Here is a 14,817-nt window from a genome sequence, read left to right as displayed (position 1 = left end):
TTACTTTTGTAACGGGACGGTCACGACGTATTTCCTTTTTAAAATGCGTCTGAAGTGGAACACGGCTTTAATGTCGATGACAGCAGCAGTGTTTTCATCCTCTGTTGGTAGAATCAATCACTAAACGCTGCTTTCTGCAGCGAGCTGCACGTGATGCTGCTGTGTTTTCCAGCTCGTGGGCCGTAGAGCATGTTAACAACCCCTAAGAAACAGCCAGGTCACAGCTACAAACACTAACATCTGTTTTCTCCATCAGCGTCTGCTCATAACTCGCCTCTATCAAATATTCAGGGGGAGTCGTTACATCTCCGAGTGTTTGGTCCTTGTGAATTGATTCATTGCACATTGTTCAGTATTTCCAGCCTGTAACAACACAGAGTGTCCGTACTCACATATCTATTCACGCACTCGGATCCGCCCGTTATAACGTTATAATATAAAGTCTGCTCAAGGGAACATCAGAAGTGGTGGCAACATGTTGCTAAGAGGAGAAGTTTCCACATATTTAGGTTCGTTGAGATGTAAAGATTTCCCGCTCAAACAATTCCATGTCCGACACCAAACATGGATTTCAGATTACTCCACGGTTTGTTTTAAAGGCATTGTGACACGAATGACACTGAAGACACGATCAAGACATTGTCTTCATGAAAATAGAACTAATTAGTTCCTTAAAGCAAGAAAACAAGCTGCGGTTCCATCTTGAGAAGGTGAATCTTGGCCAATCTATGAGGAGGACGGTCTCGTGCTAAATGCTAGATTCATTCGTGGTTGAGGAATCACTTGGAACTGAGTCCAGCTGAAGGCATCCAGAGTTTAAGCCAGCGACCATAAAACAGACCAGAGATGGATGACGACAGGCCAGATGACGACTAATTAACAGCCGCGCTGTAAATTAAGTTCTTTTCATTTTGCTTGGATCAAGAAAGTTTTTTCTTCAGTCTTCAGTGTCGCAGTAAACAAACACCGACTTGGCGATTGATAAGGAGACGTCCAGGTGGACTAGATTTGACATCCAGGTTACTTATAAGTTGATATTATACGCTTTAGATGTTGAAACCGCCGAGACTTCTCATCTGTGTTGACAAATTGACTGAGGTTCAAAGTTCATTCTTGACCTTTGAAAACAGTTGAAAGAAAAGTGACGTACTACTTGTTTCAACAATGACTACATTCCAGTGAGTACGTAGGATCATTTACTAGACTTCAAAGAGTTACTTCTCAACTAGATTTAGCCTCATTTTAACCTGGAAGGTAACCCTCTTAAACCCTGAGCAGGTAGACGTCTCTGCAGTTCTTTGTAAATCTGTACAAAATCGTTGTACACGAGATGCTCCAACTCGCAGGCCAAAGCAGCGTCCGACTTTGGTTATTCAGACGGTTCGGTGTTCGGGAGAGACTCTTCCTCGTTCTTTTTAAACCCCCGACTTCATCTCTGTTCTGTGATCAGACTGAATTGTCGTTCACAGACTTACACAGACCGGTAGTGTTGTGGAGGACGAGCATGACGAGCAGATGAACATCTCTGTTCCTTTCTCGCTCGGCGGTGAACGGACACGAGGCGGCAGTGAGCTGCTCGTTACAAAGAGCGTGCTGCTCAGTCAATGCAGGTTTTGTTCAGCATAACTGAGACAAGTCTACTGGTTGATTCAGCTGCTCTCTGATAAAGCAAAGCATCGTCACTTCTTGCTCACCAGAGCAAAACATTTGGTTTGGAAATAATGTAATGTGGCATTTACCACATGAGTCACTATGAGTCCAAAGTAGAAATACTCCAGTGAAGCAGCAGAACTTTCCCCAAACAAAGTCCTCACGTTGCTGCTTCCTTTCTCTCCTACAACTCAACACACAACAGCACATAAATATCTAATTCCAAAAGTCATCTTGGATCATTAAATCTGCAATAACTCTTAATGGAGAACGAACCCGTTACGTCTGCAGAACGGAGAGTCGATCGGCTCGTTAATTCAGATAATGACCCGACTTCTTTTTCCTAATAGCCGGCGTTAATACGGTCTGATGTACCGCCGGGTCCTCTGAGGAGTCCTGAGAGGAGCAGACCTGCACTCTCACAGGGCAACAGGATCGCATGAGAAGCAGCTAATTACTGGAAATGGATGTTTGTTTTTTTCGGGGTTGTGCCCGGCCGCCACTGGTGCTGTTTTATGTTGTGTTTGTGTGGACGGGGGTTTCCAGGAAGCTGCTGTCAACACAGAGTCTAGGATCAGATAACACCTCCTCCTCCCACCGCTCTCACAGATCTGATCAGAAACACGACCGTACGTCTCAGAGACATTAACCGATGTTCTTCATGTACTTAATGTCCTTTCAATGTTAGAATGACAGCGTTAAGACAGTGAAAATCTCTTCTGTTTTCAAGATACAGTTGGCTTCTTTAGTCCTAAGCTGTCGGCAACAGAGCATTTAGGGTTAAGCCTTGCTCAGAAGCACTTCAGCAGAGGTAGTGGGATTAGAACGTCTTTTTTTCCACGACTTCCTTTTCTAAGTCAAATGTTTGAGATCGGAGACCAAAAACTCTCGAGTGAGTCAGGATGTTCCTCCTCTAGTCTCAGTGGTTCACAGACATGTGACCACATTAAACCAACATGAGAGTAAAGCAGCGTCACACCGACATGTTTGACCAAAACACTGGCCTCTGAATACTTCACATAGTCCATGTGCAACCATTCAGCATTCATTTCATGCATTATTTGTTTTGTTTACAACTTACAGAACACTTGGTTGTATATCGGCATTTTATTCAAATATCACTGTTGGTCATTGGTGCCATTTCTACATAGTTATTTATATATATCTATATATATATAAATATATCTATATATATATATATAGATAGTGATGCTAACATTTTTTTAAAGGTAGTTTGTTCCGGCCCTTCTAAGGAATGGAAGAAGGAAACAGCTTCCTTCCTGCAGGTGTTTCCATAAATCATTACAGTGGTTTGTGTGAATCATAAATTACAACACACCAAACTATAAAACAACCTCACAATGTAAACTGCACACCTCTTTTGTCAGGTGTGTCATTGTGCAGGTGAGAACAAGCAGCTGGTGTCCCGGTGACGCCGGTCTCCTCCGCACTGCAGCACACGAGCACTGATCCCTCAGAGACGCCGGCTCAGTTTCTGTTGTTTCAACCGTTTTTGTCTTTACTTTTCTTTTTTCATAAAGTTCTTTTGTTATATTAATTGTATCGTTTCATTGGTGACATCACTTCAGTTATTTTATGATAGTTTGTTTTAACAAGTGCTGAAACGATTCGTCAATTAACAGGAAATCATTTGCCAAATAATTGGCCAATTCATGTAAAAGCGTCTCTGGTTCCAGTTTCTCAAACGCAACGATTTGCTGCTTTTCTCTTTTCTTCTATAACTTTGTGGACTGAATAACGTTTGGGTTTCATGACAGCACAAGATAAGATAAGATAAGATAAGCACAGCTGCAATCTTAAACCAATACTTAGCCAAAGTCACAGTAATACATTTCATACTAAGACGAGGAAGAAAATACAAAAAATGCAAAGAAAGATCTGTTGTATTGTACATCGTACGTTTCTGCAGAGAGAGATCTCCTCCTCGTAACTTTCACAAACGTCCACATCCGACGTCGTTAGCTCTGCCCGAATGCAGAAACATCCACTTTCAGAAAGAACAGAACCCGTTCACCGTTTGTAGAACGGTGTTATGCAAACATTACTGTCCTGAAGACTTGGCTGTATTTATGCAGAACGACAAAACACAAGAAGAAGAAGAAAGCTCTTTGCAGACGACACCCTGTTCTCTGAGGAGCTATGACGGGCGTCTTCTTACCCGTCTTGGACATTTTAAAGACTAAACAATGAAACCATTATTTAAAAAAAAGGTCCACAGTTTAAGTGATGATGAAAATGATGAAAATCCCCAAATTCTGACTTTTTCTTGATTTCTTGATTCTTTTTCTGATTATTGAAATTATTATTGTTTTTTAATCATTTTGCAACCGTCTTGTGGGGATCTAAATAAATAATATTCTAAAGGTAAATAAAATATGAATAAAACGATCAAACTTAGCGCTTTTAATAAACCAGAGAGAAACACTGACCTGAATCTTGACCCACAAAGACAACGAGTCGCTTCATTATGAAGGTAAACAGACACAGATTGAGGAGCAGCGCGTCGTACAGCTGGTCTGACACAATCCGGATCAAAACACTCGGCTGTCTGCAGCCTCGTCAGTGAAGATAAATCAAACCGGGTCAAATCCAGACACTTCATTCCTGTTCTAATTGACCAGTCCAGCCGCCGGGGAACCGAGACCCAGCAGGACTCTGAGGGATTAGTGTCAGAGAGCATCTCAGGCTCAAACACATCGCACTGGAATCTGAAATATGGCTCCTGCAGCCACCGAACCAAGAAACGAGCTCTCGTGCAGCGACGTAAAGCTTCCCCGTGCTACTGCACAGCTGCACAGTGAGGTCGATATCATAGACATGCATATGTTGGAAATGAAAAATATAAGAGCACAAAAACGTGCTTCTGGTGTAATGAGATGAATACATCTCATCTAATGTGTACTGCATTAACAGAGATCCTGCAGACCCTGTTCTCTGTGAACACACATGGAAGGAGAGAGTGAGAGGTTAGGAAGGATCCACCCGGCAGGAAGTCATAACTTTATGGAGGAGAGAAAGAAAGAGGGGGAGAGAACAGAGGGAGAGGAAGGTGAGGAGACGCCAATGAAGAAACAAAGAGTGATGGATGGCGGAGAAGAAAAAGAGACTTGATTTAGCGTCTGTGCTGCTCAAACTATCTGGAGTCAGGAGGCAGGTTGAAGATGTAACACGGTTCTCTCATGTGATGCTCTCCAGACACGTTGACTCAGTTTGTTTTCATCAGACTTTGGATTAAATGGATTTACACAGATTCTTATTTTCCAGAAGTCGCATGCAATAACTTTTCAAGCTCTCCGTGTCACGAGAGGGAGAAACAGGAAGTTGTAGTTTTACATTCTTTTGCTGAAACTCTAGAAGATCATTTTCTTATCAATAAATATTCACTTTTACATCGGAGACAATAACTTCTGTCATGTTCTCAGTGTTTAGTGTGGCACCTGACTTTGATTGATTATAATCAGTTTTACAGTAAAGTCAGTGATGCTCTGGTGTCACGCTGGACACTTTTCATGAAAATCACATTTCATCACACGGTCAAACTGTAAACAATAGCCATTGTTTCTGAGAAGGAAACACACTTTGTTGTCATCGGTCAAAAGATGGCGGCCGGATGTTTCCTGTTTAACTCGCTGTCCATCAAAGAACACGACACCAGCAACTACATTTATCAGCGAGCTTAAAAAGGTTAAGGAGATTTTAAAAAATGTCTGAAATTAAAACAAAAAAAAAGACAATCTGAAGGCTGATCCTGCCGTCTTAATCCTCAAACCCATGTGTCTGCAGTCAGAACATATGTCTGAACAGACGACCTCTTTATCACGTTAATGCAGACGCAGATACACGAGGATTAACCCGCAAACTGAGACAAGAACCTGCAGCAGCCGTCACTAGTGTCTTATCTTAAGAAAACTAATCCTGAGGTTTGTAGATGACGGTGATGTGGACACAGAGTCAGCCAGTCAGAGATGGTCTCATCAGGACTCTATCTACTCATCAGTTCTGTTTCTTATCGATACTCTTATTTCACTTATAGAGTTTCGGGGGTTATCCCTAGTAAAGACATCTGAGGTCTGCGTGTGCACAAAACTAGAGCTGTTTATCGGTGAAAGTCTGGCGATGCATATCATGATACCAGGGGTACAATTCAACATATTGTGTCTTTTTATATCTAATTTTAGGAAAACTGTCGTAGTATAAAGAACACATGAAATCTGAGTAAAACAAGTGGACTTATTTATTTAATCAGAACAGTAGAACCTGCATTAATCCCTGAAATACAGCATCCAACATCACAGCACTCTTTTCAGCACAAAGGGAAGCAGAACAGTAGATCAGCTGCTGAAAGAAGAGCCATGAGTCACGAGGACCCTTCAGCAGAGTGAATGCTTTAATAAGTCTGCAAGAGTCCTCCACCCGAAGCCCGACGTCTCACTTCTTGTTTCAGCACCAGGCTGCTGGTAATGAAATGATAAATCTAAACGTTCACCACTGCAGCCAGAGGAGGAGGTCTTCCTGTCTGGAGCTGCAGGCCTGAGACTTTGTTTGACTTCCCACAGCACAGCCCCCCCCCCCCCCCCCCCCCCCCCCCCCCCCCCCCCGCCCATTATACAGCTTCACATACAGCTGGTTCTGAGCAGGGGAACCAGTTTGAGACGCAGCGCAGGCGGCTCTGGCTCACGTCCAGAGCGTCTGTCTCCTGGAGAAGGTGTTATTCCAGCAGCGGCGTAGAGAAACACTCAACAGGCCGTTTGTGTGGCTGCTTTCTCTTTTTCTTCACTGAACACTAAAACGACGTGAGAAATAAGATACCGACTCCCTCTGTGCAGCTCTGGAGAAGAAGGTTTCGTGACCAGATTAAAAGGTTTTAAAGTAAGACTGTAACGGATCCAAACATACACTTTTACACTCCCAGTGAGAAACAGTTTAACCTGAAGATCAAAGCAACAGAAGTACTCTGGTTAGGTTAAGGACAGAAGAGATCACGGTTCGGTGTTAAACGTAGACGACGCATTGTTCATAAGTTAACCTGACTTTTGGTTTCAGGCGGAACGTGAACGCCGGTCTCCTGGTGAAGGTCCCGTGTTTCACCCATCTGTGTGTGTGTGTGTGTGTGTGTGTGTGTGTGTGTGTGTGTGTGTGTGTGTGTGTGTGTGTGTGTGTGTGTGTGTGTGTGTGTGTGTGTGTGTGTGTGGTTGAAAGCTTTGGAATTACAAATTAAGTGGACCTTGAGTTCAGGATCTTTGATTCACACACTTTTTCTATAAAGTGAACCTCCAACATGTTTTCATTTGTCATTAATCTGCCGGTGACATCGTTTTGCTCATTTTTATTTATTTTTTTTCTACTCAGACAGATTCCTCAGACTCTGATTGGCCGCTCGTCTAGTTGACCTGAAGAAGCTCCTGAACGTACAAAAGCTGCAGACAGAGCAACAACTCAGCTGTACGCACACCACAGTTGTCCTACAATGAGGGGGGGGGGGGCAGTGCACAAAACGACAAATCTGCAGGCTGTTTAAATGCCTTGTGGCTCCACAGGTGTCAGGTTTCAGCTCTAAACAAGCCGGGGGGGGGGGGGCTCAGACACAGTGTGGCTCCAAATCCCAGTATAAATGAAGCCGTTTAAAATGTTCTGCTGTGGTGAGCCGGTCCACGTCTGTGATTCAGTTTTTATGATTTTAATGAGAAACGCAGACACCTGAGAGAAGAAGAAGAATAATAAGAATCATTAAAGAATCTAGAACACAAGTCACAACCGTGACTTTATTACGACCACGGAGAACGCTGAGCTCAGACGCTTCATGTTTGCTGATCGTCAGAGATCGTTTCTGTTAAAAACGCAGATAAATGCAACACGTCGCCTTTGAAAGGAAGGTATTCCCACTAAGGGCCTGACAGGCCAAAAGGGTTTGGAACCAGCCGCTAACACCGCTAACGCCGCTACATACAGGACGGTGAACTTAGGTAAGGCCGGCAGAGAAACCCGTTAACGGTAGACCGGCAGAAGTTTAAATATTTTAAAGTTTTACCGTCCTCCGCGACAGAATTTACTACGGGATGTTCTGTAGCTCGCTAGCTAACGTGTTTTTATTGCAAGTTTACAATAGAGTTGTTCCAGCTGCTACCTGCTAACTTACTGATCTCTGGTCAGCGACTTCTTCTTTCCAAATGTCAGTAAATGTGATCAGCTCAGAGCAGAACATCTGGTCTTTTTTTTTATCCACCAATTCTTGCTTTTCACTATCAGATCGTCCACTATTTTCAAATTCAAACAATTTAACTTCAGCTGCTGGAACATGAAGGGAGCTGAGCTAACAGCTGATGACATGATGGCATACAGCCACGCACACCGTGGGAAGATAGGATTCATGAGCTGTTGTTATTGTCTTTTTAAAAAATTAAGCATTTTAGGGTATTAAAAACCCAAATACACGTGCATATTTAGTTCCAGTTTTTCCTAGAGCCTGACTGAACCACTGCTGAGACCAGCCTGCTCTCTGATTGGTGGACAGGTGAGGCCTATATCTCGCACCTCGCCCAACAGTTCAAATAAAAACAAACCGTCCTACACCACTGTGTCAACACGCACACACACACACACACACACACACACACACCCTCCACCTTCAAACAGAGGTGCTGCTGCCTCAGAGCACCAGCTGATCCAGCGCTGCCCGCTCATTGGATATGACAACACTCGGTATCGGCCAATCCGAGGCGCCCACAGACCAGGATCAGCGTGCAGCCTGGAGGCTGACCTGAACCTGCCTCGTCCTGCCTCCTCAGTTTAGTTCTCACTATATCATTCAAGACGTTTTTCCACTCTTCATTTCTCTGGGAGCCAAAAGACAAAAGTTGGAAGTTGAGGAAAAACATTATGGTTGCCCTTAAAATAACGACGTACAGTTAAGTTTAAGCAACAAAACCACGAACATTTAGGTTTAGGCAACAAAACCAAATTTGGAAAACCCCTCGTCCATCTCGCCTCACGTCCACCAATAGTATTTTTGGATATTATAAAGTACGTCACTGTTGCTACTTCACAGAGTGCCGTGATGCTGAGCTGAGCCATCAGCAGCTTGAACCTGAACCCTTCTCACTTTACATGAGGTCCTGTTGGTGTTTCTCAGTGCAGCAGCTCTTCCTCTGCACTGAAAGCAGGACATCGAGTGATGGAGACGGTCGGACAGGAGAAGCGGTTCACGTCTCTGAGAAAGCGACCTGGTGATGAGACTCTGCCGTCTGTTCTCTCTATTCATAGTTCTGACCGTCTTGTTCTGCAGTCCGGTAATCAGAGACGACAAACCTGCTGCTGAAAGATGCGTCTTTGTCAACACATCCACATCTCTGGAGTTTGAAACGCGGGAAACTTCCACTTTTAAAACACTTTGAGAACGAATCACACTCAAAATGCTCCAATGAGGACCGATCCTTCCTGCCAACATCAGGGCAGAATGAAAGAAGACTCATTTACCAACATGTACCCATGATGCTTTGTGGGTCTGAGCAGTGTGCATTCACAAAGGGAGTAAAGCAGTGATCTGTTGAAGCCTCGACAGTCTTTGTGACTGTCGCTCCCTCATCTAAACCGTCTCCAGTATAAATATGAAACCCTCCGGTTTCCTTTCCCAGTTCACATTCCTCTCCGCTCAAACCTCCTGGAAGCTGCTTTGCCTCCTTGTCAAATGCCCTTTTTCCTTAAAGACTGGGCTCTTTGTTTCAGCCGCGATTAGCCGGCAGATACAAAAACAGGCTGGCCGATATTTGAGACTGTTGTGCACGCCTGCCTGCTTCTGGCGCTCACAAATACTCTCCCTCTCTCCCTCTCTTTCTCTCCCTCTTTCTCTCTCCCTCTCTCTCTCTGGAGGAGCTCAACAGCCAGATGTGTCGAGCGGTCACCGTGAGAGCGGCAGAGAGAAGCCTTAAACCTGGGAGTGTTTGTTTTACTCAGCAGCACCCGTGAGCTCACTGAGTCGTGTTACCTTTGACCCCCTCGTACCACCTTAAATAAGCCTCGCTGGATACTTTTTTGAAAATGCAACCAATGAGGAAGCAGGAGATCCTTCAACCAGGAAGCAGAGCTTTGTATCCCCTCAGCGGTCTAACCGTTACACCTGGAGAGCAACCGCTGACTTTCTGTGCGGCTAGAGGCGACACGAGGGTGAACACATGTACAGAAAAGATATCTTCATGGAACCTCCCCAGCTGATTCCTTACATTATTCTTTTAATTGTGCACTTTTTGCATCCATTTCCACTAGAAGCACAAGCTCTCTAAATATACCGGTGCATGAAAAGCTATATTTTGGGCCCCTAAAGGTTTGGATCCCTAAATAAAGAGAAAGCTGCTCCGGAACGATGACTCAGGTGTAGCTGCCGTTACCTGGCCGTCACCGCGTTGAGGTGCGGACGCTGATGTCGTAAATCGACCGCAACGAACGCTCATTGGCCCGTGAGTGAGTCACGGCTCGTGGAAGATTTACACAACCAGGGAGCAGAGAGGCCGTCAGGAGGAACCGGACTGACTGCAGCGGCTCATTATCAAGGTGCTTCTGTCATCTGTTAGAACAGCACAGCTCCAGTGTGTGACAAGCTGGTGTAGAAGTGATGACAGCGTGTTTACAGAGACATCAAAGCAAAGTTAACGGCTTTTTGTGGAAAATAATGATTTATTTTGTTCATAAGAGGAAGTTAAACTTCAGATACAACTTTAAAAAGTTGTTTTCTCGTTCATCAATGTGTTGTTTGTTGAATAAAACATCAGAAAACTGAAAATGCTCGTCCACGTTTCCTAGACGTCTTCAAATGTCTCGTTCTGTCCAATCAAACAGTCCAAGACGTGTAGTTTAGTTCACGACCACACGGAACAGAGACAAGAAGACAAACATGACATGTTCAGCGTTTCCAGTCGAACAACTAACAGATCGGTTAACAAGTGACTGGTGAGAGCACGAAGAACTGCTTCTCTCCAACAGACAGACAACAGAACCGATCAGACAGAAAGCAGCAGCACCGGAGGAGGAATCAGCTGAAACCGGGACAGAGAGTTTGCAAACCCGTCCATCACACAGCCGGTCAATAACAGAGCTCTCTGCTGCTGGTCCCGGGTTCACACTGCTATTAATAGCTTTTACAGCACTTTCTTTCTTTCTTTCTTTCTTTCTTTCTTTCTTTCTTTCTTTCTTTCTTTCTTTCTTTCTTTCGTTAGTGGAGGAAACTGGAAAAGAGGTGCGGAAATACCACAGACCCACCGGGACCCAGTGTGACCAGCACAGCCCCCCGTGACGTTCTGATGGTGTTCCTATAGGGGCTTACAGTGAGTGTGTGTGAGTGTGTGTGTGTGTGTGTGTGTGTGTGTGTGTGTGTGTGTGTGTGTGTGCGTGTGTGTGCGTGTGTCACTGCGATGAGTTCAGGGCTCACTTAAAGGACTTTATGACACCTTTGCTCCCATAAAACCAGAATCATATTTCAATATTAAGTCATAGTGGTGAGTTTATGATGACCGCATTGACTTTTATCACGTTGTGTTTCCATATTCTAGTATCTCAGTCGTGACTTTATGCTCATTTATTGCACTTCATGCTCTTTGTATCTGTGTTATATTATGAATATATCCCTATAATAAGATGTTTTAAGAGGTACAAGCATCGTAAACTGTATTATAAGGACTCATACGGAGTCCCAGTCTGAAGGACATGAAGTGTCACAGAGTGTCCGACGTGCTGCGGGACTGAAGCGGTGAAGAGAGACTTCTTACCTCCGTGAAGAAGTTATCCATCGCCCCTCCTTATTTTAATCCCCGAGGGTTTACTGTCCGGTCAGTCCGACTCATGTGTTGTGAGGTGGGACTCCAAGCGCGACAAAATAAAGGGACCCGGATCCGCGGAGCTTTCAGTCCATGGTCTTCCTCCCGAGGCTGCGCAGGATGGAGGACAGCGGGTCCGTCAGCGTGGAGCTACAGTAGAGCTTTACTCTTTGTTTCTCCAGCACAGACTCTCAGGAGGTCCTTTTAAAACAGACACGCTTCAGGGTCTGCTCCTCCAGGAGCCCGGACTGCCTCTGCCCCCCTTTAGTCCTCGGGTCGGTCCCGTTGTTGATCAACACTCAAACGTGCAACAGCAGAGAATTAACCGAGAGACCGGTTCAAACTTTGGAGACGCTCACTCACTCACTCACTCAGTCAGTCAGACCGGTGCACAATAATCCCGAGGCTCCACCTCCCCACCCAGCACCTCCTCCTCCTCCTCCTCCTCCTCCTCCTCCTCCTCGTGCAGCCCCGCAGTCTCTCGGACTCCTCCTGCTGTCTAAACCAGATGATGTCTGCAGGTAGAAAAGAAGCCAAATAGAAACCGAGACATTCAGTCCAGATCTGAGTGGAATTAAATCCATTATAACATGTTTAAACTTTAATATCTAACAGCTACTTTAACTAATATATATATAATAATCACCATAAAGTTGAATACTTCATTCAGAGTCTTTTTTGTCTTGTAATTCTTCTGATTTAAATATGCACATGAGGCATTATCTTATGCAATATGTCATTTTCATAAGAAATTGAATAAAGTCAGGTTCATTTTCTATCAGATGAATCAGATAATACGGTTACAGACATCAAAATAAAAACTAAATACAATTATTATAAATAAAATGTATAAATGAGTGTGTGAGTGATGTGTTAACCATTAACATTCCAGCTGTAGGTTCATAACACACAGTCTTCACGTCTAATACAAACACAGGAGTGTGTGTCTGGTTTTCCCCTTGACTTACTCAGCACACAGAAGGACCCCTGACCCCGGCTCATTTGGGCCCCCGGGGCCCCGCCAGACGTCCTTCCTGTCATTTGGGATGCTGTGCCCCCTGCTGCTGACTGGCAGGAGAGCAGCAAACCTGAGTGCTGCCCAGGCAGAGTGATGCCAACGCTTCACATGTTTAAGCTGCATTCTCTCTAGTGACCACCAGGGGGCGACTCCTCTGGTTGTATAGAAGTCTATGAGAAAATGACTCTACTTCTCTCTTGATTTATTACCTCAGTAAACATTGTAAACATGAGTTTATGGTCTCAATCTCTAGTTTCAAGTCTTCTTCAATACAGCATGATGTTCATTTAGTACATGATGGTCCATTTAGAGTCAAACACGCAAAACTCGAGGCTTCTTAAAATCAGTCCACAAACCAATGAGTGCGTCACGATGACTACGTCCACTTCTTATAAACTGTGGTGCTGCCCCCCCCCTGATTGTTAACATTGATAACTACTATGAAGGCAATTATTTTCAAAGTAAGAGCGTTAGCTGCTTCTTATATCTTCCAGCCCTCTGAACAGTTTATAACTGTTTCACTGTGAAGCTTCTGTGTTCAACTTGTGCAGCACTGAAAGCACGATGCCGTCCTGTGACTGTATCAGTCGTTACGGAGCAGGAGACACAACCTGAGTGTGAATAAAACATGTAATGGGATGTCCCATGATTGGGACATAGCAAATTACACTGCGTTCCTTTTGTGTTCGTATGATCACGGTATGAGAACAGCCTGAGTTGGATCCTTCACATTGAAATGACATGGAGGCTTCTAGAAACCTCTCAATGTTCTGTCAATTTCACGATCACAGTTTTAACCTCCACGCCTCAACGTGTTTATTACTTTCAAATCATCAAATCAATGATTTCTGGGAAACAGATGGTCAGACAACAGAAAACCTGAGTTCATTCTAAACATTAACACCTGTTCACTGCTTTGGTTAATGTTCTCTAAAACACAGCAGTGATGGTGGACCTCCACCCCCCCCCCCCCCCCCCCCCCCACGGCTCACCTGTCTGGACAGCGTCACCTCGGTGACCCTTAACCTCTAACTCCTCACCGCTGACAGAGGTTGGGTAACACCAGGTCCCTGTAGCGACGGTCTTTAAGCCCCTGAGGATTCCTCGGTCGGGGTCGGACCGGCATCAGTGTGAGGAATGAGCTCGACGTGAGCCGCAGCTTCACCTTTTGGTCTCTGGGATTTATTTTGGGGAGTTGACATGCGGGTGTTGACTCCGAGTGAATGATTGAGTGATGAGGAGCTGCTGAACCACTTAGCTGTGAGTTCAACTCTGCGTGTTTCAGCCCGTTCACAACAAATCACATCACATGATGCTGAGTATGTAGGAAATTCAAATAGAGTTTGTCTCCTCTTCCAGACATCTATGGGATCTAGGAATCTATGTATGGATCTATAGATCTATCTATGGATCTATGGTTCTATCTGTGGATCTATGGTTCTATCTGTGGATCTATAGATCTATCTATGGATCTATGGTTCTATCTGTGGATCTATGGTTCTATCTGTGGATCTATGGTTCAATCTGTGGATCTATAGATCTATCTATGGATCTATGGTTCTATCTGTGGATCTATGGTTCTATCTGTGGATCTATAGATCTATCTATGGATCTATGGTTCTATCTATGGATCTATGGTTCTATCTGTGGATCTATGGTTCTATCTGTGGATCTATAGATCTATCTGTGGATCACACAACACAAGCAGCGTTCTGCTATTTGAAAGAGAGCTGGAAACCATTTGAACATAAAAAAACATCCAGAAATCTAATCCAGCGTGTCCCTGATGTGCAGTTCAAGAGATGAAATGTGCAGACGTGGTTCTAGAAGATTAAACAACTTCTTCACTTCAGCTCAGAACGGATTTTCTGTTTGGACTCCAGCAGCTGATCTGAGAATGATTCACACTCAGTTACTTTAGTTTAGGTTAGTTTAGTTTAGTTTAGTTTAGTTTAGTTTAGTTTAATCCATTTGTCGCCTTTAACCAGTTCCTGTATCTCTGAAAAAGGCCATGATGTCATCTTTATGAGTCTTCCTCGTCTTCCAGTCCTCTCTGTCCAGCTGTGACTCAGACTCTTCTGACATGTTATCCTCTCAGGTAGTTTGATTTTTTCTTCCGTTGATTCTCAAATCTTTTCTTTTATGATCTATTATCTCCAATAATTCATTTGATTTGTATAAACTCTGTGCAGCACACGACGTCCTCGCTGGACTCTCACATCGGAGAAGGAATAAACTGATGACCAGATGTGCGCTCATTATTCAAGAGTGTGTGAGAGTATAAAGTCAATACTTTATGTAGGAATTGAAAAGTTCCTATTGAAA

At 44.1% G+C, this 14,817-nt stretch overlaps 1 protein-coding gene across 1 annotated transcript in view; it reads right to left on the bottom strand.

Annotated features, from left to right (window-relative positions):
- The window catches only part of myo10 (myosin X), a 102,702-nt gene extending 90,956 nt beyond the window's left edge, over positions 1-11,746 (bottom strand). The window contains exon 1 of the mRNA XM_079173419.1: positions 11,427-11,746. Coding sequence (XP_079029545.1) covers positions 11,427-11,447 — 21 coding nt within the window. The 5' untranslated portion in view covers positions 11,448-11,746. The remainder of the gene's footprint in view (positions 1-11,426) is intronic.
- Positions 11,747-14,817: the final 3,071 nt, after the last annotated feature.

The sequence above is a fragment of the Pholis gunnellus genome (genome assembly GCF_910591455.1).
Source record: "Pholis gunnellus genome assembly, chromosome: 14".
Taxonomy (NCBI): domain Eukaryota; kingdom Metazoa; phylum Chordata; class Actinopteri; order Perciformes; family Pholidae; genus Pholis; species Pholis gunnellus.
Note: the sequence above shows the minus strand (reverse complement) of the source record. Positions and strands in the feature narration are given on the sequence as shown.